This window comes from Macrobrachium nipponense, chromosome 29 (assembly GCF_015104395.2).
Source record: "Macrobrachium nipponense isolate FS-2020 chromosome 29, ASM1510439v2, whole genome shotgun sequence".
NCBI classification, from domain to species: domain Eukaryota; kingdom Metazoa; phylum Arthropoda; class Malacostraca; order Decapoda; family Palaemonidae; genus Macrobrachium; species Macrobrachium nipponense.
The window spans coordinates 25096268-25122621 of NC_061092.1; the positions used below are offsets into that span (position 1 = coordinate 25096268).

Genomic DNA, 26354 nt, shown 5'->3' on the forward strand with positions numbered 1-26354 from the left:
TTTTAGGTAAGCTGACTTTTTTTTTATTTCTTTTGATTTTTTTCAGTAAAGGACTAAAATATTGACGGCTTATCCTCTTACATAAGTGTGTACACACACATCGCAAGTTATTTACCTTCAGCGTGAAATTTATATATTGTAATATATCCATTTCACATATATATATATATATATATATGTCTGTGTGTATGTTGATATATATATATATATATATAATATATATATATATATATATATATATATATATATATATATATATTATATAATATATATATATATTATATATAATATTATATTTATAATACACACACATTTGTGTGTTATTACAATCAGTGGACAGTTGGCTTACTTGAACAAAAATTTTACCTTCAGCATGAAATTTATAGATGTAATATGTACATTTCATATATATATATATATATATATATATATATATATATATATAGATACATATATATATATATATATATTTGTATATATATATATATATATACATATATATATATATATATATATATATACATATATATATATATATATATATATATATATATATATATATATATATATACATATATATATATATATAAAATATATATATATATATATATATATATATATATATATATATATGCACACACGCATGTGTGTGCTATTACAATCAGTGCACAGTTGGTTCTTACTTGGACAAAATATATAACAACATGACAATAAAAAAAACTGCGTATATAAGTATGACAACCCGTATCAAATGCCGAAGTTGGTTGTTTACATGAAACGGCTCGTCCATTTATCCCAATAACTGATGAGCTCTGCTAATATCATTTGCATTCAGCTACTGGAAACCTATTCCTATTACTGGGTTGTTCGAAATCATGAAAGTAAATCCGAGGGACGAGATTAAATCTGGAAGACCGGTAACAAGCCTCCCTCCTAACAAGTCGCCAAACAGTAGCCTCATTTGCATACGACCTGGCGAATGATGTCAGATGCTCGGCCTAGCTAATTTGCTACAGAGGGCTTAATTTGTTCAGAGCAATGCGAGTTTAGCGGAAAGGTAATTGATATTCTCCTTTTTTATATTAAAATGCGTAAGATATATATATATATATATATATATATATATATATATATATATATATATATATATATATAAAATAATGATTATACCAACCAAGTACCTTATCAACACCACAAAAAAATGATGAAGGATGAGAAACTTATCAATATATATATATATATATATATATATATACATGTATGCATTTGTATATATATATATATATATATTATATATATATATATATATATATATATATATATATATAATATGTATATATTTATATAGCCTTTGTAATAACTTCTGTTCATTTATCATGTGTGTGAATTATATCATAAGCAGTCCTATTGTACAATTATTTGCTATTAGGTATATCATTTTGCTTGCTATTTATTTCACGCAACTTCGTACCATCTTAGCACCACTGTTCAAAGCATACAATTAAGGTTTCTTAAAATGTCCATGTTGTGTAAGCATAGCTCACTTTTTATTGTGCATGCATCCATTTTCTTTGTCCATGTTTTACAGGGGAGGCCTTGTAGACTTCGAGATTTGCTTCCAAACCTAGGTTTTTCTGCCATGTTCAGCAGCCAATTAGAGAACCTTATCATGCACATGATACCAATGTAGTAACTAATACCATGAACATTTTGAATTATAAGTCGGTCAGACCCCGAATGTTAATCAGTATACTATAGCCATCTCTTTTTATACCCTCTTGATTTGAGACTGCCTTTACGAAGTTAGGCATTTTCAGCTGATGGCTGAAAATGCATACCGGGCAAGAGGGCTTTCGAACTGGAGAAATATCTCCCAGTTCGAATCCAAAAGTCTTGATATTCCTCTTACTTAAAATTTTGTTTCCACTCTTCTACTATCTTTAACTCAGTTGCTCAACCTAGCTGTCCCCCCACTCTTCACTAAAACCTTCTTACAGGTTGGGCAGGGTTGGGCTTCTGCGCATTGGCTCTTTCTTGATCCAAATGGCAGAGACTGTAGAGGTTTTGGTCCGCCTCTCGATTATGTTTGGACCCAGAGGATGTTGATATGATTTCATACCAATATCTATCGAGGCGGAACTACCTATGGGGGGGACTTGCCTGCGGAATCCGGGGAGGTATAGTCTCTACGGTAGGACTCTCGGCATTCTTTCCGGTTTCCCTTTATTGTAACATGAATGGGGATGATTGCATACTAGTTATGCCCTCAGTCCTATCAAGCAGGTTTTTGCTTTACACGTTCAGCCACTTCTGTTATGATAGAGCTATCCCTTCGGGGTAGGGTAGGGAGTGGACATACGGGGTCAGTCTCTGCTGAGTGTCTTTGGTGAGAGAGGGGTTGCTGCGGTGGGATTGGTTTTCTGCCTGATTTGCAGTAGGTTTTTCAAATTTCTCTTGAAGGATTAATGATTAATGACCCTATAATAAACTCCCCCGGACAATGCGACCTCCTGACACTACCCTCTTCGACCTCTGGCACGAACAAGGACAATCCTAAAGAAAATTCAATTGTACATAAGACGACCCATGACAAGCCCTTGAATGTGGCTATGGAAAGCTCTAGCAGTGGTGAGAGAATCCTTTATGTTGATTCTCTCTCCTCAGATTTAAATTGTTTTGCATTTATGGAAATGTTTGGAAGGTATGGTGAAATTAAAGTCATTAAGTATTGTGAAACTGAAGATTTTGCATTTTGGAGGGTTTGGATTGAGTTTACTACTCATAAGAATACCATGAATGGTTTTTAGTGTTAATCTTTAACAAGGAAAACTTAAAGTGTGTATTAATTCATAAAATATCCCAGAATATTGAAGTAGATTCCTTTTATCCATCTAGGGTCAGTCAGGAAACTACAGATGGGAAACGTAAGGTGAGGACACCTCTACCTGCCAGGTGGCTGATTGTTTCAACAAAATCAGACTTTTGCAATCTTTTTCACTTCAGGAAACATTTGAGAACATTGGTAGGAACAATGACCAACTCTGATATTACTAGATTTGGAAAGAACAGTTTTTTGGTTCACATGATCTCCTAAGCTGAAAAATACTAATATGGTAAAAGAGGTCAAACCACACTATAGTTTTAGTTATGCTAAGGGAGTTGTATCTATATGAACTGTCTGACGAGGAATTGCTGGAAATGTGTGATGATAAATTGTGGAAGATTTCCAAGGTTCCAATGTCAAGAATGATTATTTTCACTTTTAATAATGATCAAGTTCCTGATTATGTATATGTTGACTAGGAGAAATTTCGTGTTAGACCTTTTAAGCATAGACCACTCCAATGCTTCATATGTTTTGGATATGGTCACTCGTCAAAGGTGTGTACTAGAAACCAGATATGTGCTGCCTGCTCATTACAAAAGCATGAAGGTGAATGTTCTAATCCAATATTATGTATAAATTGTAAGGAAAATCATAATGGAAGGTATAAGGAATGTGAGTCATTTAAAAATGAAGTGGCAGCCATAGAGAAAGCTCATGCTGAACATCTAAGTATTGGCCAGGCAAAAAGACTTTTGTTCCCAAGACCTCAATATAGTGGTGTAGTGAAAATTGGAAAATCGAATAAAAAAGATCAATCTAGGATGCCAACTTCAAAGCCAAAGCTTCAGCTATCCCCTTCTGAGCTCGAAGTACATTCAGCATCTCCGCCTTCATCCAAGAAGGCTCCTTTGTCCCCTCCCGATGGGCCTCCTATGGGCTTCTGGGAGGTCTCTCGGGCTTCTGATGTAGAAGCCTCACAGGTAGCTTCGCTGCCTGATCTGGGTATGTCCCAGAATGAAACCTTGTTCAGTGCACCTCATAAGGCTCAGGTGCACGCTGCAGAGACGGGGCCTTTTTAGAAATAAGAGACCTTGTACTCCTTCATCATTTCCACCTATATCCCCACACCATAGTAGGGTTCCTAAGAGAGGAAATAGCAGGTCTCTTGAGGATCTGCCAAGTTCCTATGCGAAACAAAGACTAAGTCTTTCCAGACCAGCCTATTCCAATCCCCCCCCCCCATAAAAAAAAAAACACATGAGGTTTCCATTCAAACAGAGAACAGGTCCGGGTCCTTTTCAAGGAGCATAATTTAGCTGCCCTTTGTTTGCAAGAGACCAAACTTGGTAATGTTTCTCCTAACTGTGGACAGATTTTTATTTTTCACAGATCTCCACCACCTGTAGGTGAACGTGCTCATGGTGGCACATGTATTATTGCGGCAAAGTCATTACCACAAAGAGTTATCCAATTAGACTCGATACTGCAAGCTTGTGCAACACAGAATTTCATCAACAAATGATGAGTCACTCTGTGCTCTCTTTATCTAGAACCTGGCCTAGAAACTCGATTGGTGGACAGAGCTGGCAATCCAAGACAATTAGAGGTTGAAGATTTGCAATCACTTTTAGGCCAACTACCTCAGCCTTTCATTCTGATGGAGGATTTCAATGCAAAACATACAATATGTTCGTCGTCATTACGATTAGACTGTAAGTGGTCAGTGGATGAAAATCTCTTTGGGAGCGACCACTATCCCATCCATCTTAAGTATGTACAAAATACACCCTCCCCATCTTTACCCAAATGGAAGATAAAGGAGGCAGATTGGCAGCTGTATGAAAAATCTACCAAAGTCAATCGTAAGGCCAATGAATTTCCCTCGGCTGCCTATGAATATCTCGCTAGTGTAATGATTGGAGGGGCAGTGACATCAATTCCTAAAACAGCAGGGAAACCCCGTCGTCCACTGGTACCTTGGTGGAATAATAAATGTGCCTTGAGTAGGAAAATTGCAAGGGCTAGTTACAAGCAATATCGAAGACGTCCTGTCTAGTTTTTAAAGAAGCAAGGTGGGAGTCCTTCGTTAGGTACATATCAGAATTAAAGTATAACTTGCCACTTTCTCTAGTTTGGGATAGAATCCGTAAATTACTAGGGAAATTTTCCCCTTCTTCTTTACCGATTTTGAAAATCAACTTGGTAGTTATATCGGATGCAAGAGAGGTGGCAGAGGCCTTTGCTCCGCACTTTTCAAGCATTTCAAGCCCCAGTCACTACTCCCCTGAATTTCGCAATATTAGAAACACGACTATAGTTAAACCGCCTGTTTGTTCTAACTCTGAGGCATATAACCTTACATTTAGTATTGTCGAATTCGAATATGCCTTATCTTTGTCCTCTCCAACATCACCTGGAGAAGATGACATTATTTATGCAATGATTTCTCATTTACCTCTGGAGTCAAAAAAATTCAGTGTCGATGTTTTAAACTAATTCTGGTCCTCAGGGACTTCATACAAGTTGTGGAAAAACTCTGTTATAGCTCCTTTTTTGAAACCCGGAAAGGACCCTAGTCATCCCAAAAGTTATAGGCCTATTGCTCTTACCAGCTGTGTCTTCAAGATTTACGAACGAATGGTGAATTTTCGTCTGATATGGTTATTAGAAACAAAGAGCCTGTTGTCGAAGGGGCAATTTGGCTTCCGAAAGAATAGAAGTACTTTGGACCCCTTATTTTGTCTCACACGTGAGATTCAGAATGCTTTTGCAGTCCAAAATCAAACCATTGCTGTGTTCTTTGATCTGGGAAAAGCATTTGATACTACCTGGAGGGCTGGTATTTTAATGCAGCTGGTTGAATGGCGTATTGGTGGCAATATGTTTAATTTTGCCAAAGACTTCCTGTCTGACCGGTACCTTAAAGTTAGAATTGGCTCTACCTTCTCATCAGAGTATCTTCAGGAAGAAGGCTTTCCACAAGGGAGTGTGCTTAGTCCAACCTTTTTTAATATTGCCATTAATAGTTTACTTGAACATCTCCCTGTTGGAGTAACTGGTCAAGCATTCATGGATGATATTGTTGTTATGTGTAGTAGAGCTACTGCAGTTGAAGCTTGTACTAAAATTCTGATTGCAAATAATGCTGCTACTACCTGGGCTAATAGTAAAGGTTTCAAATTTTCTGCTGAAAAAACTAAAGCTATACGTTTTTATAGAACACGAAGAAGGGAAGAGATTCCAACCTTATTTTTAGAAGGTTCTATCTTGTTGTATGAAGATAAAGTCAAATATTTAGGAATTATTTTTGGCAAAAAATTGACTTTTGCTGAACATATAAATGAGACGGCAGTAAATGTTAAACAATGGTGCAATATTCTTAAAGTTGTTAGTAACCTGAATTTTGGAGCTGACCGTACTACTTTATTAAGAATTTATCAGGCCCTATGCTTGAGTAAGATTGATTATGGATCTCAGGTTTATGGCTCGGCATGTAAGACCTTGTTAGGCAAGCTGGATGTAGTACACAATATGGCATTGCGTATTTGCACAGGTGCTTTTAAAACGTCTCCTGTTGAGAGCCTTTATGTAGACTCTTGTTTTCCTGCTCTTTTCATTTGGAGGGAGGAACAGGGTCTCCGATATTTGTCACGAGCACTAACCTTTCGATCTAATCCAAATTTTAAATATATAAAACATCCTGTTGACAGAGCACCAACTAGACCTACAGTGCCTCAGCCCCTTGAAGTTAGATTAAACATTAGTGCGAGAGAGGTAGGCCTTATTCCTCCACTGGTTATGGAAACTTCATTTTCTAAATTCCCTCCTTGGTGTAGGCCTCCTTTAGATATTTGCCAAGTTAGAGACAACAAAAAGATCAGCTCAAGCGTTCAGCTTAAAAGTAGCTTCTTGGCCCATGTTTCTGAGCATAGTAACTCGATTGCTGTATATACAGATGGATCAAAATCAGCAAATGGAGTTGGATGTTCTGTCATCGTCGGTGAGAGAACAATTAAAAAAGCCTCCGTATTAAGTTCTCAATTTTTAATGCTGAGATTTATGCTATTTTTAGTGTTTTGAAATTTATTTTTAGTACATGTAGCACTGGGGACTCGTATATTATTTATTGTGATTCCCAGAGTTTCCTAGCTGCACTCCAGAAGTTGATGTCATCTAATCAACTCGTCCAAGAGGTGCAGGATTGGCTGGTCCTCCTGCATTCTCGAAAACACATCAGTGTGAAGTTTTGTTGGGTTCCCTTGCATGTGGGAATTCGTGGTAACGAGCTGGCTGATACAGCCGCTAAGCAGGCAGCTTCCTCCCGGGCTTCCCACTCTGTGAGTGTTCCCTGTGAAGATTTTAAACTTTTTATTAAATCATTTTGTAGGACTAAGTGGCAGAATCACTGGTCCAACTTAAATAGTAATTTAAAGCTGAAATCAATCAGACCTTTTGTTCATCCCTGGTCCCCTTCTGTTGGGATGGATAGAAGATCTAGCATAGTTTTAACGCGCCTGCATATAGGGCATACGTTTTTAACACACAGGTATCTTTTAACCAGTGGAGCAGTGAGGCAGGTTCCTCAATGCTCCAATTGTAATGTTGGCATTACAGTGAGGCATTTATTTGTTGACTGTCCTCTTTATTTTAATTATAGACGTCTGTTTGGTTTCACCAAGAAACCTTTGTCAGATATTTATAGCCTCTATAAACATAGTTACTTAAACTTTGTGGCCTTTAAGGCCCGGTCACACCACCCGAACGTTGCTGGAGCGTCCCTGGAGCGGTGAAAAAAATTCATCACCGCTCGTAACCGTTCACCACCGTTAAACATAAGTTGGCCCCCGTTAAAGCAACGCCGTATACGCTTGGCCACCGCTGATGTTTCTCGAGGGGCCCACCTACTGCTCCGAAAGTTTTGAGCTGCACAAAATATTGCGAGCGGTGAGAAGGGGAAAATTTTCCGCCCCAGCAAAGTTCACCCCCGCACCACCAACGCCCAATCAAAGTTTGGCACCGCTAGACGCAAGTTCGTGGACGCTTGGGTCCGCTAGGCCAACGCTGATTTCTTGAACGCTGCACCACCGCTGCTTCGCCAGCATTGCCCGGGCGACGATTAAACATTGCAAAAACGTTGGTGGAGCGCTTATAAGCGTTTTACGAGCGGACACGGGGTTGTTGGAACGGTGTCGGGCGTTGAAGCAGCGAGCCACGGCGGCGATGAACTTTGGTTTGGTGTTGGTATAGAGGTGTGGGAGCGGGACCAGAATTTGGCTATAAATACGGTGAGAAATGGACCAGGAGCTCATTTGGAATCGAGCTGCCGTTGAGTAATTTGCTTAAAGTTACAGAGTAGAACTGTATCAACATGGATGCTGATAGACTTGCTATGATTGGTGCACTAGTTCAGCAACAGAATCAGAACCTACTCAGATTGCAACAAGCTGTTGACAGAAAGAGAAGAGAGAGAAGAAGGAGAGACAGGGTTGTGTGGGTAAGACAGTGGATACTGAGAAGGCCTGAACATGGACTGTATGAGAAACTGATGGTGGAGCTGAGGAATGAGGATCCACGAGCCTTTCAACACTTCATGAGGATGCCACCAGCCATGTTTGATGAACTTGTACAGAGGCTGACCCCCAGATTGACCAAGCAAGACACCAACTACCGTGCAAGCCTGGAACCAGGTCTCAAAGTGGCAATCACCCTACGGCACCTAGCCTCTGGTAAAACCTACAGAAACATGCAGTATGCCTGGAGGGTTCCCCACAACACCATCAGTGTGGTTGTCAGAGAAGTGGTAGAGGCCATCATTGAGGAGTACACAGATGAACTCTTGTTTTGCCCAACAACTGAACAAGGATGGAGAGACCTGGCTGACCAATGGTACCAGAGATGGAACTTTCCCCACACAGTTGGTGCTATTGATGGCAAGCACGTGGCCTGTAAAGCTCCTCGTAACTCTGGCTCAGAATTCTACAACTACAAGGACTTTCACAGCGTGATCCTCTTTGCCATGGTGGATGCTGACTACAAGTTCACCTACATTGACGTCTCAGGCAACGGCTCATCCTCAGACGCTCAGATCTACAACGAAAGTGATCTCCATCGTGTGCTGGACCAGAACAGTATCCATGGCTTTCCTCAGCCAGACCCCCTACCCAATGACAATCAGGATGTGCCTTACTTATCTTATCATCGGGGATGACGCCTTCTCACTGTGGACCTACCTCATGAAGCCGTACAGCACCAGAAACCTCACCCATGAAGAGTGCATCTTCAACTACCGGCTGTCCAGGGCAAGACGGGTCGTGGAGAACGCCTTCGGCATCCTGGCCAACAGGTTCCAGATCCTGCTCACCACCATGCAACATCACCATGAAACTGTCAGAATCATCGTGGAAGCTTGCTGCATCCTCCACAACCTGATGCGCACCCGCTACCCAGTGCTCCAGAACAGACTTGTGGACCGTGCACAACCAGATGGGAACCTGCAGCCTGGGGCATGGAGAGAAGGACGGAACTTGGAGGACACTGTTGTTGTGCAAGGCCCCAACACAGCCTCACTTGATGGGAAGAGGCAGTGAAACCTACTCAAGCATTGGTGCAACTCCCCAGCAGGGTCAGTGGACTAGCAGGAGAGAATGGTGGCTATCAACTGAACACTATGCAGAACACTGAGGAGACACTTGTGCATTGTACATATTATATATACTCATGTTTATTTCTTTGTTATAAATGTTAAAGAAACTTGAACGTAAATGGGGCCTAGTATTGGAATGCTATGTGCTATGTTTGTTCGAAATGTTATGAGAGATTATTAAAGAAAGTTGTGCTATAATTCATTTTTAATGTCATACTACCCGGCCATAAGTGTGAAATTATTTTGGGGCCGCACGGTAAATATTCAAATAAGGGTCACAGGGGCAATCACTTTATTGGGGTCACAAGGGAACTTTGCGGTCTGCAAAGTTTTATTTTCATTATAAAGTAAACAAAGTACAAATGTAGTCAAGAAGATTTTAATAAAATGCTGTTTATTTTTGAGAACCTCTCCCCCCCCACACACCAGTGTACATGCAAACAATAAACAGCAAATATTAATGACCCAATAACGGCCAACTAGAAAGGTGTTTGTTTACATAATACAAGTCATTCTCTCCACTGCAAGCTGGTACTGGGCCTCAGGTAGTCGTTGGAGAGACTGGGACATGTACGTGATGAAGGGCTGCCTTGCATGGCTGATCTCTTGGGCTTGGACCAGTCTCTCAATTAGGGAGTTGGTGGCCTTCATACAATCCATCTTCTCCAGCATCGCAGGGGAGTCTTCAGGCTCGGCTCTGGTGGCGGCACGGCGTGGTCTAGTGGTGGTGGAGGAGGGAGCTGGTGGGGTGCTGCCCAGGGACCTCGTGACTGCCGCTTGAGTTTCAATGAGCGAGAGGGAGCCCTCGTCCTCTTCCTCGACGTCGTTGGAAGGCTGGCGAGAGGTGCTAGCAGGCGCCGAGGGCTGGACTGCTGCAGGCTGACTGCTAAAATCAGAAGTCTGGCTGGCTACGGGTTCCTGTGTGAGCTGTATGCTTCTAAGTGGCTAACCTTTCCTGGGCTTCACCTCCTTGTGCAGGAAGGCACATGTCCTGTGGATGAACAGTTCTCTGTCCGTCAACTTCGCTGCAGCCTGACCAGACTTCTTGGAGAGTAGCTTCGCGTAGAGGTCACGGACTGACCTCCACCATGTCCTGAGAGCTTCAGCTCCCCCCTCATTGTCCAGCTCTCTTGCCTTCGTGACCCAAAGCTCTGTCTTCTTCTTTGTATCCTTGTACTCGGTGGCCCCCTTCCTCCACAAAAGTTCGTGCTCCCGGATCCACTCGATGAGTTGCTCCTGAGTGTCATTGTCGAGCAGGAGGGCCTTGCGGAGAGACTTCTTCTGAGGTTGACGCTGTTCATAATCTCTCTCCAAGTGTGGGGGCTGAGAGTCAGAGTCTGAAAAATATAAAAATTCTGAAAAAGTGGATCCTTCAAGAGCACTGAAATCAGAGCAAACAGTGAAAACTGCAGAGTCGGTTTTATTGAGTCTGTTCATGGACAGTACTGGGAATTGCAACACTGTCCCTTGCACCGGTATTCAATTTACAATTGAATAAAAAATCATAAATTTATAAATGAAACATATATCATTTAGATTTATTTGTATTGATTTTTCATTGCATTCATCATTATAATTACCTTCAGCGCCAGCAGCAGCACGACCCTCCTCAGACTGGTCATCACCAGGGAGTAGCTCCTCGTTGTCAGGCTGGTCCTGTGTCAGGGCCTCCTTGGACTGGTCATTAGAGTCTGCAAAATATAACAAATGAATAATAAATGAGCATGTCAACATGAAAGAAAGATTATTATTATTATTATTATTATTATTATTATATTATTATTATTATTATTATTATTATTATTATTATTATTATTATGAAATTTCGTACATTTTCATTTGTGATTACCTTCATCAGCAGCTGACCCTGTCTGCGTTGTGGTAGCAGTGTCTGTGACTGTGTTAGAATTGACTGTGCTAGTAGTGGCTGTTGTTGTGGCCTGACTGGTCTCTGCAAAATATAACAATGGTATAAGAAATGAAAAAGGTTGAAGTAAAATACATAAGAGTATTTTTACAGTTATTAAATATTTCTTGACACAACCAGTGGGCCACATATATTTACCTGACTCCATTGCTTCAGCTTCCTGCTCAGTAAGGATCTTCTTGGAGGCTGCTGCCTTTCCTTCTCCAGCCTTTTTCTTCTTCTGTCCACGTGGCTTGATGCTTCAACTATCGACTTCTATCAAAAATATAAAAAATCTATCAGAGCTTATTTCAAGACGATCCGTTCAGCTCCGTAGTCACAAGTGGTATGCCGCTAAAAACAAACTTTAAACCCCTGCCGCGCGAAGGCGCGCATGCGCAGAACGCCGCTATACCAAACGCTCGCGTCACCGCTATACCAACGCTCGCCTCACCGCTAAATCAACACTAAACAAGGCCGGCTTCAGCGGTGCACCGCTAAACTAACGCCCATGTTTTCGATTTTTTTCCCATTTTGTGAGCGGTGACGAGTGTTTGGTCCACCTCCCTACCGTTCAAGGAACGCTCCAGCAACGTTCGGGCGGTGTGACCGGGCCTTTAACTAGAAATACGCGCACCATCACTGGCTTGATGAAGTACCTCCACCATTAATGGTTTCATGAAGAAATACCCCTACCATTATTGGTTTCATGAAGAAATACCCCTACCATTATTGGTTTCATGAAGAAATACTACTACCATTATTGGTTTCATGCAGAAATACCTGTACTATTATTGGCTTCATGAAGTTATACCTGTACCATTATTGGTTTCGTGAAGAAATACCCTTGCAATTATTGGTTTCATGAAGATATACCCCACCATTAGTGGCTGAATGAAGAAATACCTTCATATAGGTTTCATGCAGAAATACCCCTACCATTATTAGTTTCATGCAGAAATACCTTAACCATTATTGGTCTCATGAGCAAATACCTTGCCATTATTGCTTTCATGCAGAAATTTCTCTACCATTATTGGTTTCATGAAGAAATATCCCTGCCATTATTGATTTCATGAAGAAATACCCCTACCATTATTGGTTTCATGCAGAATTTCTCTTCCATTATTGGTTTCATGAGGAAATACCCCTACCATTATTGGTTTTATGAAGAATACCCCTACCATTTTTGGTTTCATGAAAAAATACTCCTACATTATTGATTTCACGCAGAATTACCCCTACCATTATTGGTTTCATGAAGAAATTCCCCATCATTATTGGTTGAATTTAGAAATACCTTACCATTATTGGCTTCGTGCAAAAATACCTCTACCATAATTGGTTTCATGAAGAAATACCCCGACCATTATTGGTTTCATGAAGAAATACCCCCACCATTATTGGTTCATGGATAAATAACTCTACAATTATTGGTTTTGTAAGAAATACCCCTACCATTATTGGTTTCATGGAGAAACACCCCTATCGTTATTGGTTTCATGAAGAAATACCTCAACCATTATTGGTTTCATGAAGGAACACTCCTACCATTATTGGTTTTTTGAAGAAGTACCCCTACCATTATTGCTTTCATGCAGGAATACCTCTACCATTATTGGTTTCATGGAGAAATATCTCTACCATTATTGGTTTCATGAAGAAATACTTCTACCATTATTGGTTTCATGGCGAAACACCCCTACCATTACTGGTTTCATGGAGAAACACCCCTACCATTATTGGTTTCATGAAGAAATACCCCTACCATTATTGCTTTCATGCAGGAATACCTCTACCATTATTGGTTTCATGGAGAAATATCTCTACCATTATTGGTTTCATGAAGAAATACTTCTACAATTATGGTTCATTGGAACACCCCCATACCATTAGGGTTTCTATGGAGAAACACCCATACCATTATCGGTGTGTCATGGAAGAGAAACACCCCTACCATTACTGGTTTCATGGAGAAACACCCCTACCATTATTGGTTTCATGAAGAAATACCCCTATCATTATTGGTTTCATGGAGAAACACCCCTACCATTATTGGTTTCATGAAGAAATACCTCTACCATTATTGGTTTCATGAAGAAATACCTCTACCAATATTGGTTTCATGAAGAAATACCCTTATCATTGTTTCATGAAGAAATACCCCTATCATTATTGGTTTCATTGAGAAACACCCCTACCATTATTGCTTTCATGCAGAAATACCTCTACCATTATTGGTTTCATGAAGAAATACCTCAACCATTATTGGTTTTTTTGAAGAAATACCCCTACCATTATTGGTTTCATGGAGAAGCACCCCTACCGTTATTGGTTTCATGATGAAATACCTTTAATATTGTTGGTTTCATGAAGAAATACTTCTACCATTATTGGTTTCATGATGAAATACCTCTACCATTATTGGTTTCATGATGAAATACTTCTACCATTATTGGTTTCATGTAGAAATACTTCTACCATTATTGGTTTCATGAAGAAATACTTCTACCATTATTGGTTTCATGAAGAAATACTTCTACCATTCTTGGTTTTATGAAGAAATACCCCTAAAATTTACTGGTTTCATGACTATAAGTTGTATTCAATTTTAGTTGTTGTAAATAAAGACTGATCTGTCTCTGATAGACCAAATTTTATTGAGGCAGAAGCACCATTAGCCTAAGATGGGTTTCTCTTTACTCACAAAAAGTGACGAATTGAATTAGTTTTTATCAGTTTCCATATAGTTTCGTTTTCGGATACTAATGCCATTAGACGTCATCCACTTCAATTTTCATTATTCCCGTGAACGAACCGCTCTGACTTTGCTGCTTGCATCTCCGATAGGTGTCCGAAGCGTGAATCGAGGGTTAATAACTTTGAAGGTCTTACGGGAGATATCAACAAAGCCTGTTTGCCAGAAACTTGGAGGTAAACACAAACTTAACAGAATCAGTTGGGATGGAAACTCAAAAGCGTAAAGTTTGCTGAATGACAATTACGCAAAGAGCAATTTACGTTTTAGAGGAGACAGTATTCCCGTTTACAGTTGAATGGCCGTGTCTCGATATTTTCCGTGAAGTTACGAATGGATGTTTGAGTGGATGTGTCGAAATGTGTTAATTCCCTTAACGGCAGCTATGCTTATTGGTTTCCGGGTCTGCTTAATGACTTATTTTCATTGTTGTTGAAATGCTTCGCCAGTACAGTTACGATCTCATATAGATTTTGCAAATGAATAATGTTGGGTGGTTTATTATTATTATTATTATTATTATTATTATTATTATTATTATTATTATTATTATTATTATTATTTAGGTAGCAGTCCTTATTTCAAACAAGTCGTTTTGAAAGTTATTGCAGCTTCAGCTGCGTTAATTTTGTAGAGGTTCTTCTGTATTCTTCTAATGCGGCCTTTTCGTTGTTACGCAAACCGGTGAGTAACATGCAGCAATAACCTTCAGTAAGACATTATTATTATTATTTTTATTATTATGATTATTATTATTATTATTATATTATTATTATTATTATTATTATATTATTATTATTATAAAAAAGAAAAAAATATCACAAGATCCATGCTATCCCCTCTGCTATCTCATGTAACATGATATTGAGATCACGTATAAGGGAAACGCCCTAGGAACCACAAAATATTTATTTATTTATTTATAGATATATCCAGCTGGTGTCACAACACAGGTCATCGACGTCAGAGGAATCATAAAAGGATGCAGCCCTCTCGATTCGCCTTTTAATTTAGCGAGTTGGAGCTGATAACATTAAAGTGATCAAAACATTAAGAACGTAATTATAAAGTCATCAGGATTTTATTCCTTTGAAGAAGTTGATACCGAGTCGAAAGGTTTCTGAGCCCTATTAAAACTTCTTCCTCATTATCATTCGAGATCCTATTATATGTTCAAGTGATCATTAACAAGAACACGGAAGAGAAACTGAAACAAGTTAAGTTTGCCTCATTCGTAGTCTCTTTCTTGTGCCATGAATAGGAGCCGTGATTGTACAGGTTTTAAAATCATACTTATTGATGGAGTGTCATTTCAAGGGTAAATATTGTTGGGAGTTCTTGGTCATTTGTCCCATTTCTCTCAGATGCTAAAATTGGAGATTAATAAATAGTTGCTCAAGGAATAATCAAAGAAAACTTGTTAAGCAGGGTTTTAAGCAATTGATAATAGCGGAAGGTCTCATTTCAGGTCATAGGATTGTAATGGTCTCGTAATTGTGCTTTTTCTTTTTCAAACAAATGATATTAGGCTGCAATCAAAGACGTGGCAGTTGTACATATAAGTTCCCCCATAGGAATTTATTACACTTATGAACATTTTACTCTGGAAATAATTCCACTCCGGGGAAGTTTCACCTTATTTATTAAGTGGGTATGGAGTAAAACTATATATTTTTTTTCTTTACTTGTACATACATGTGAAAGTAAATGATACAAATTACATGCTCGAACGAATACTCTCTATAAAATTGTATTTGATTATTGTTCCGAACGCTTGAAAAACAAAATATCTAAAGTATATTGAGAAACACTTTTTCATCCTGTTGGGTTATCCTGATGTTTTTCTAAAGTATGATTTACTTCTTTAGACCTTTTCCTTCCATTTTTATGGGCAATTAATGTCAAGACCGATATATAGAAGAAAGTGAAAAACCGGTTTAACTGTAACCATAGGTATTTGGAAGAAATTAAAACTATTTCAGCGTCAATCAATTCATGGTTGGAGCTCAATTTTCGTCATTGAAATTACTCGTTTTGTAGGTACAATTTAGGATCCTTAATAGAATAGTAAACAGACCATTATTTGTGTTTTGCGTGTTAACTAATATTGACTTGATACCGTTTCAGTGGGAAGGGATGAAAAAAAAAAAAGGTGTAAATAAATCCTCTCTCAAAATTCTGCTCGTGATCCTTGAATTCTCTCTGGATTGGATTTCCATCGGGTGCAATTTACAGGTGAATCTCTTTGGGTCGAGTTTTCAAGGGATCTTTGTAACCTGTGGTTATGTATTGATTTTTATTCTACTGGTTTATTGCCCGTGGGCATATCGTAATTTGACTTGCTTTTTTTGTCTGACTGTCTCACCATACCGATCACTATTTATCCGCTGATATATGCTAATTGATACCCAAGGCTGAGTTCCATGTAAGCATTTGTGCAAAGAATATCCTGAGAGTTATACATCCCTGAATGATTTGTATCTTAAACCAGATGTGCATGTGAAACGTAATGCTCTCAGCAGCAGCAAATTCATATTTGACCTCTGGCCTTTTAGTACGATTTTGACCTTGACCTCACTCTACTACGGCCAAATTTAAACTGTTTGACCTTTTCCCCCGTAGACGTGACCTTCACCTTTAGATTTTTCACATCAGAGTTAAGTCCCCATCACCCTCTGATGATGTACAGCATAAGAAGTTTGAAGTATTTATTTTCAGGTATTGAGACTTTTAGTGCTTTTGGAGCATATGAGGCCAGACGGTCCAACAGGCAGAGATACGAAAACCAGTTCAATTGCAAGATGGTCAAAGAGCCGAATTAGCAAGCCAGAATATTTATTCGTGTTATCTATCATTTCAATTTAAGATGAACATTTTAAAGGTAGAATGAAACAAAATTCTTTTCGAGAAGTCAGTCACTGATGTAGCATTATGTGGATAGGTATATTGAGTGAAAGCAACAGCGATGAAAATGCGCACTACGCTATGCAAGCAGCCAGTGACTGGCGTTTGTGTTCAACAATATTTTTTCTTTAGTCATTTTTAACAACAGACGAATTACAATAAAAGAGATTACAGAGTACATATATATAATATTTATGAAAGCAAGACTGCAAAATGTAGCTTCACAGGTTTTATTTATTTATTTTTTTTTTGTCAAGGAAATTTACAAATTAATATGTTGTTAATGGGTCTAGCATAACGAAACTTGCTTGCGTGTGCACAAACGTACGTGTGTGTGTATATATATATATATAGATATATATAGATATATATACATATATATATATATATATATATATATATATATATATAATATATATATATATATATATATATATATCTATATCTATATATATATATATATATATATATATATATATATATATATATATATATATATATATATATATATATATATATATATATGACTGGTAAAAGTGTTCTGTAACAACAGAATTCCATCTAATAAAAGGAGCCCATAAAAACACCAAAATGTAGAGAGAAAAGTACTATATTTCAGAGACTGCTGTCTCTCTCTTCAGGTATATGAATGAGAAAAGTTTACAGAAAGGTTGGTATTTATACCAAGAGATTCGTCCACAAGTAAGCCAATTTAGGTCACCCCCGCTGATAATCTTCCTTTAATCTTCTTAAGCGTTGGTTGAATGAACACTGCGTCGACGATGTCGGATGTCAATTCCCTTTGAGATGTTCATTACCTGCTTTCTCTTTTATTAAGGCCGATTCCATCATTTGACTCTTGTACCGGCAGTTGCTGCTATAAATTACACGTGACATATTCCAGTTTATTCTATGGTTATGTTCATTTATATGATTGATAGCCGAGTTCTGTTGTCCATACCTAACTGACCGTTTGTGTTGTATTAATCTCTGGGGAAGTGATTTACCTGTAAATCCGATGTAAGATTGGTCACAGTCCTGGCATGGGATCTCATATACCCCAGAGTCTTTGGGCGATGTCTTTTGTTGGACGTTAATCAGGGATTTGGCTAAGGTATTTGGGTAGGTAAATGCAAAAGGGTTGGATTCCCAAGGGTGTGAGTTTACTCTCTTAATCGTCTCCAGGTGGGAATTTTTTATTTTATTGTTGGGTGTGTCTCTGGTCTTGTCTTTAGGGGGTCGGTAGAAAATTACGTTTGCTTTTTGAATTGCTTTCTCAATTATATGGTCAGGATACTTTGTAAAGATGAAAGTTGCTTGCGAATTAGTTCAAATTCTTTTTCCAGGAAATCTGGGGAACAAATTCGTAAGGCTCTTAAGAATAGGTTGCTAGCTAGACCTATCTTGATGGTATTGTCATGATAGCTAAAATAGTGAATATATGAAAGTGAGAACGTTGGTTTTCTGTATATGGTAAATTTGTATTCTGTCGTGTCTCTGATTATTAAAACATCAAGAAAAGGAATTTTGTTGTCTGTTTCCCATTCAACTTTAAATTTGATGCTGGGCACTAATGCGTTTAATTTTGAGAGAATTCATTAAAATTACCCCACTTATTTATCCCAAAATGTTAGTAATGTCATCCACGTATCTCATCCACAGCATGTTTTTGGGCTTTATTGCATTTGATTAAACTGTAGTTTCAAAGTATTTCCATGTACAGATGGCTAAAATAGGACTTAAAGGACTACCCATACTACACCGAATTTTTGCTTGTAGAATGATTCCCCGAATGAAAATACGTTATTAGATGCACATAATTCAACTAAACTTTATTATTTTTTTTCAAGTGCAAAGGGAAATGATCTGAATAGGGGGATAATTTTTCCCTTAAAACTGAAGAACGTCCTGTACTGGTACTTTTGTGAATAGGGAGTCTACGTCTACATTTAGAAATTTTGTAATTGAAAGCCGGCGCATGAAAACGATGGTTAGCTGGCCTCCTTTCTCCTTTTTAGGCACTTTTTCTCCCAGTCACTCAAAACATTCGGAAGACTTTTTGTCACAAATTCAGAGAAGCACATATACCACTTCACAACATAAAACTTTTAAGCCTTGACGTAGACTCCCTATTCACAAAAGTACCAGTACAGACGTTCTTCAGTTTTTTAAGGGAAAAAAAAATTATCCCCCTATTCAGAACTCATTTCCCTTTGGCACTTGAAAAAATAATAAAGTTAGTTGAATTATGTGCATTTAATAACGTATTTTCATTCGGGGAATCATTCTACAAGCAAAAATTCGGGTGTAGTATGGGTAGTCCTTTAAGTCCTATTTTAGCCAATCTGTACATGGAATACTTTGAAACTACAGTAATAAATGCAATAAAACCCAAAAACATGCTGTGGATGAGATACGTGGGATGACATTACTAACATTTTGGGATAATAAGTGGGGTTAATTTTAATGAATTCCTCTCTAAAATTAAACGCATTAGTGCCCAGCATCAAATTTAAAGTTGAATGGGAAACAGACAACAAAATTCCTTTTCTTGATGTTTTAATAATCAGAGACACGACAGAATACAAATTTACCATATACAGAAAACCAACGTTCTCACTTTCATATATTCACTATTTTAGCTTATCATGACAAATACCATCAAGATAGGTCTAGCTAGCAACCTATTCTTAAGAGCCTTACGAATTTGTTCCCCAGATTTCCTGGAAAAAGAATTTGAACTAATTCGCAAGCAACTTTCATCTTTAAAAGTATCCTTGACCATATAATTGAGAAAGCAATTCAAAAAGCAAACGTAATTTTCTACCGACCCCCTAAAGACAAGACCAGAGGACACACCCAACAATAAATAAAAATTCCCACCTGGAGACGATTAAGAGAGTAACTCACACCTTGGGAAATCCAACCCTTTTGCATTTACCTACCCAAATACCTTAGCCAAATCCTGATTAAACGTAACCAACAAAAGACATCGCCCAAAGACTCTGGGGTATATGAGATCCCATGCCAGGACTGTGACCAATCTTACATCGGATTTACAGGTAAATCACTTCCCCAGAGATTAATACAACACAAACGGTCAGTTAGGTATGGACAACAGAACTCGGGCTATTTTCAATCAATATAAAATGAACATAACCATAGGAATAAACTGGAATATGTCACGTGTAATTTATAGCAGCAACTGCCGGTACAAGAGTCAAATGATGGAATCGGCCTTAATAAAAGAGAAGCAGGTAATGAACATCTCAAAAGGGAATTGGACATCCGACATCGTCGACGCAGTGTTCATTCAACCAACGCTTAAGAAGATTAAAGGAAGATTATCAGCGGGGTGACCTAAATTGGCTTACTTGTGGACGAATCTCTTGGTATAAATACCACCTTTTCTGTAAACTTTTCTCATTCATATACCTGAGAGAGAGACAGCAGTCTCTGAAATATAGTACTTTTCTCTCTACATTTTGGTGTTTTTATGGGCTCCTTTTATTAGATATATATATATATATCTATATATATCTATATATATATACACACACACACACACATACACACACAATGGCGTGCAGATGAACATATTTCCTTTAAGAACAATCGTTTCAGAAACTTCATGAGGATTTAATTTTCATAAATACTAATTAAAATAAATCTTTTCCCAGATTTCCACGCACTACTCAAGAAATACCCCTGAACAGCGTACCATGAAATAGCAATCACTAAGAATGTAATAAAAATATTCGAAATCGCTATGGATGATAATCTTTGAAAAGGAAAAGTTAAGAAAAAAAATCCCGTGATGGCAGAGTTGCTAATGAAGTGAAACTTTTTACCGACCTCCCAAAAAGTGTCGTGATTTCTTCACCTTTTTCTTTGGTGTCGGAATGCTTAAATACTTCGAAATTACCAATTCATATTTTAATTAAGATACATAAAGAACGCTAATTAGTTCAATGACGATTTTTGCCCGGCTTTTTTATTCCCTCTTTTAATTTCATTTCATTTTTTTTTCTCTATCTCTCTTATGTGAATGCTAATTTGCCTTTTGCTCTCTTAAGATCCCGAAAGGAGAGAAATTAACCATTTAGATTTTTCGTATTCAGCATTTTTTTTATAATATATTACAAGACAAAGAATTTATGAAGAGGGTGGAAAATATTTTTGTTTTCCAAGTCAAACATACTTCATGTGAAGGAGAACGATTATAACAGTTGGAAAAAATAAACTTGTATTAAAGAAGAATATTTCTCTTCCCATCATATATTCAATGGATAGGATCGTAGATAGCTTTAGTCACATTGCTTATGCAAATTGAGGATAAATGGCAGTGCAACTATAGAGAGAGAGAGAGAGAGAGAGAGAGAGAGAGTCGTGTAGGCATTGTACATGGGGAGCTTGCTTCACAGAATCAACTCCTTTTTTTTTAATTCCAAAAAAAAAGCAGAGAAATTGAGAAATCAAGGTTTTAAGAAATACATTTCTTACCTTTCAAGGCCCCTTATTAAAAGAATATTGGTCTCACATTCTATTTTGATGTGAATTCTTGCAGTAATTTAAGATTTATAGAACTGAGGAAATAACATCCCACCATGGAAAAAGTTGTGCGGCAGAGATATAAGACCAATAGAAACATTGGAATTTATAAAGAAAAATTTTTAAAATTCCCTTGAATTTATTGTACTTTAAAGATGCAATAGCATCGTATCACTACAAAGGACTTGCTTATTTATTTTTGTAAGCTCATATTTGCTTTAGAAATAAATGAATGTTTAACTGTAAGTTTGAGTTTCGTAACAGATTATGGTTGTAAATTGTGCAGAATTTCATTTTTGTTCTTTTATGTAACAGATGATATTGCAATAATCAGCAGCCTTCATTATCGCCTTGATGAGACTACGTAAATGTAATGCCTCAGTAGTGAAAATATATTTTTCATTGATAAATCTTAGCAAAAAAAAAAAAACAAAAAAAAACAATGCGTATGCAAAGTAAAAACGCGAGACTTTACATACTGGAATCCAGATTAATAAAAGAAGTTTAATGAGAACATTATTACCTGGTATTGTTGATTTTTATTTTCTTCACTCAGTGCGTGGTTTGACAAATGATGCTATTGATGATGAGAGAGAGAGAGAGAGAGAGAGAGAGAGAGAGAGCGATGAAATTTTTTCTCAACAGAAAAATTCTCTTCCACTTTGATAAAGGTCACCATTATTTGTTTTCATGACATGATAAGGAAAATGAGCACACCTTTGAAGAAACAACATTCATCTTTCCATTTTTCAGGAGCTGAAGCAATTCCTAATGATTTGCGTGAAGACTTCAAGTAATCTTTTAACATAGCTGGGAATATCATTTGCTTAATCCTCAGTAAACTCTCCCAAATGCAAACGCTGTGGAAATTGAGATCTAAAACCAGTCTTGAAATGCAGCCTTTTTGGGCGGAATGAAAATTCTTAAAATTGGAGCCTTCTCTCACTGTTGGTCATATTTGTCCATTTTAAAATTCTTTAAAGATAGTTTTTGTGCATTGAAGATAGAAGTAAAATTTTTTTAATACTTCGGTTCATAATGGGTGGTATATTTCGGCTTAGTCTCTTTGGAAAATGAGAGAAAACATACACGAATGGAAATAGTGTATGAGTGACCAGACTTTGTATATAGAGATGCGGTCCTAATATTTAATGACCCAGCATATCAGGTCTCCAATAACGGGGTGAAACTCTAGTAGGGGAAGGTGCGGAAATTATGGTAATTTTGTAGCCATTTGGATATAAATAGGGGACCTCCGGAATGTCAGATTTTTTCGTACATGAATATGACTCTTGAATTTCAGTGGCCGAAGAAAACAGTAGAGTACACTAATAACACACTAACTGTTGATAACTATAAACACAGAAATTGAGTATTGCTAAAAGTAACAACAATTTTCATAGGCTCATGTATAAACTTCGGTGTAATCGAGATTTCTGTACAGCGTATAATGCTGTATGGAACTGAGCCACTGCCCATGCAACTTTAGGCACGGGCTGGTGGTGGCCTGTGTTGTTCCCACCTATAACTGTACCAGACACACGATCATAGCTAACTTTATCCTTAAACAAAGTCAAAACTACTGAGACTAGAAGGCTGCAATTTGGTATTGGATGGTGGATGATCATCAAACCAATGATTTGCAGCCCTCTAGCCTCAGTAGTTTCTAAGATCTGAGGGCGGACAGAAAAAGTGCCGACGGACGGACATATATCCATCTCAATTTTTTTTTTTTTTTTTTTTTTTTTTTTTTTTTTTTTTTTTTTTTTTTTTTTTTTTTTTTGCAGGAAACTAACAAGGCGACAAGAACATTTTAACTGTGATATAAGCGACTCAGTGGCGTGGTCGGTTTGGTCTTGACCTGCCACATCGGTGGCCGCGAATTCAATTCCCGGGTATTCCATTAAGGGGTTAGATATGCGTATTTCTGGTGAAAGAAGTTCACTTTTGACGTGGTTCGGAAGTTACGTAAAGCCGTTGGCCCCCGTTGCTGACTAAGCACTGGTTCCATGCAACGTAGAAACACCATACAAACAAACAAACTGTGAGATATGAATATGTTGCTTCTTACTGCGTCCAAAGCGAAGTGCGTCGCTCAAATAACACTGCTGCAACTACCAAAGGAATTTCATTTATCTTTTTCCTTTTAAATCTCGGACAACGAAGTGGCCTTGCCTGATACAGTGACTGCAAATAGATATGGTAATGCAAATCACCTCGCACATTTATTTTTATGTTTTGCGCTCAAATGTGGCATACATTTATATTCGCCAGACTTCCATCTCGAAAGAAAAGGAGATGGAAAGATGAGAAAACCCCCAATTTGCATGATATTAGACCTTTCTATTCCGTCCCTCAAAACTGACAAAGTTTCTCTGCTTTATCAAAGGCTCTACAGAGAATTTTCAACTGTGAAGATATATTTTGTAATGCTGGTAACATCATTCTGACAAATGTTTTTCTTTAAAAAAAAAATATGACGATTTGATTTTGGGTTTATGTTACCCTCATGATAAACGTGTGAGTGTTGTTTTTTTTAGTATGTTACATTTATTGAGACGCGAAAAAATGAGCAGTATCAGGATCATCAGATGAAAATCATTATGTTCGTTATTTTCAAATTTAAACCGGTTGCCTAGGCGGAGAAATTTTTCAAATATTGATTTAGAATAAAAATCATATTGACTTGAATATCCAGGGCCAATAAAAAAGATGATATTTTACATAAAATATCAAACCTTAATGAATAGCGTTTTCGTTTGTTTGTGTAGGCAAATGATAGGCTTCTGTCAACATCGCTTCGTTGTCAAAAATGCCGCCGAACAAAAAGAGGAATTCGTTTTCCTGACCTTTTTTTTGTTGTCACTCAAAAGGACGTCAGTTTGAAATATATTGCCGCCCCTCGCCGTTATTCCATTGTTGCGAATCAGTCTGACGTACAGTGATAAAAAAGAACAAGAATTTCCAGCATAACACTGGCTTTGCATGTATGTACATTTTTCATTGGAGGCCTTCGTGAAACTGTAACAGATCTTTGTAATTGTTGAAAAACATTTTCCGATGCGATGCTTACATGGACAGACAAAAAGCCTGAATACAGTAATAAGTGGTTTGGTGTCCCACAAAAATGAAATTAGGAATTGGAATGAAGCATAGCATGTTTCCTAAGTATCTAAGTTAGTATACGTTTGTAGAAATGGTTCTATAATGAAAGTTTGATAAACACCTTGGCTTTTCAGGCCGCTGTTAAGCTACTAAGTTGTTGACAGGAGATAAATTCTGTCATTGATTGAGTTAGCAGGGAGCGCAGAATTTGCAACTAGACCAAGATAAGTTGGAGGCGGGGGCCGTTTGGGGAGGGGGGGGGGGCGACGCTTCGGTTCGGCATCTGCAAAGTATGCAGGATTTACCCAGTTGATGGAGACCCAGTCTTCATGTCTGTAGCTGAATTTTGAATGTTTTAACTTAACATTCTAAGGATGGGATGGGGCCCCCCTATGGGCTGTTACAGGACTCTTGTGGGCGTCGTTTCACAGGGAGATGGTTCAACAAATATGTAAGTCTATGCATTGTTGATGGTTTTCATTTTATCATTAATGAGATGGCGTGAACGCATAACACTATGCACTTCACGGTCATGTTTAACTACTACTAATGGCTGAGTTTACTGACTGCTTAAGTAATAGTAATTGCCAGGAACTTATCAATTTGAATTTTTTATTTGTAAAGTCCACGTTTGATAAATAATATAGCATTGGGCGAAATGAAATGAAAGAGAGAGAGAGAGAGAGAGAGAGAGAGAGAGAGAGAGAGAGAGAGAGAGAGAGAGAGAGAGAGGTCCCTATTATTTATTTCCATCAGAAAGATAAGGAAGCTGCCCACTCCCTTGGAAGAGCGACTGTTACTTTCCATAGAAAATTTTTCTGGAAGTAAGTTTTCTTGAAAATAATTTCCCATCAACGAAACCCTCATACAGCGTTGCCTTTCATCTGAACTGGACATATCGTTTGTAAAACCGCTCAGAGATATTGCGTAATCACAACAGTTGTGGGGCGGTGTGCCCTGAAATTATCATTAAGATTGAATTTTCTACACAAAATAGATGTTTGCTGTTGTGGATAAAGGTAGTTATTCATAGTATAGATCTCCCTGGAGTAAAGTTCATCTTCAGTCAGTGTGCGTGTTTTTTTTTTTTCTTTTGTCTTTACAAAAGAAATGCTTTTTAATGCGAGGTATAATAAATATCGGTTCCATTGCTATGGCAACAGCCATAATAGAAAAAATCCGATTTAATGAGTTACTATTTTGGATCACTTACGTCGAAAAGACAGTAAAAAGTATTTGAACGTCTATGATTTTCATTATTAAAGTCAAATTCAAATTCTGAAATAATGTGAAAGTAGTAAGATTCGGCCATTCAGAATTTCACAATGTTTTATCAGATTTCCTGTATATCAATTGTAGCATTTTGTGAAAATTGTTAGTCATGAAACTTTTCGTTTGCTGACAATAATGCGAACTATATCAACCATTCATAGATAAAGCTAGTTGTATTTTAGGATATAGAACCCTGACAATAATGCGAACTATATCAACCATTCATAGATAAAGCTAGTTGTATTGTAGAATATAGAACGCTAACAATTATGCGAACTATATCAACCATTCATAGATAAAGCTAGTTGTATTGTAGAATATAGAACGCTGACAATAATGCGAACTATATCAACCATTCATAGATAAAGCTAGTTGTATTGTAGAATAT

General features: G+C 37.6%; 2 protein-coding genes across 2 annotated transcripts in view; one reads left to right on the forward strand and one right to left on the reverse strand.

Moving 5' to 3' along the window:
• Positions 1–8195: 8195 nt before the first annotated feature.
• Positions 8196–9035, forward strand: LOC135206295 (putative nuclease HARBI1). Its single transcript, XM_064237718.1, has one exon. The coding sequence runs from the start codon at positions 8196–8198 to the stop codon at positions 9033–9035; it is 840 nt and encodes a 279-aa protein (XP_064093788.1).
• A 930-nt stretch (positions 9036–9965) lies between these two features.
• LOC135206296 (uncharacterized) overlaps positions 9966–26354 on the reverse strand; it is a 22625-nt gene continuing 6236 nt past the window's right edge. The window contains exons 2-6 of the mRNA XM_064237719.1: positions 11536–11617; positions 11320–11421; positions 11051–11161; positions 10421–10807; positions 9966–10378 (exon numbers count right to left, since the gene is read on the reverse strand). Of these exons, the coding sequence (XP_064093789.1) occupies positions 9966–10378; positions 10421–10807; positions 11051–11161; positions 11320–11421; positions 11536–11617 (1095 nt within the window). The remainder of the gene's footprint in view (positions 10379–10420; positions 10808–11050; positions 11162–11319; positions 11422–11535; positions 11618–26354) is intronic.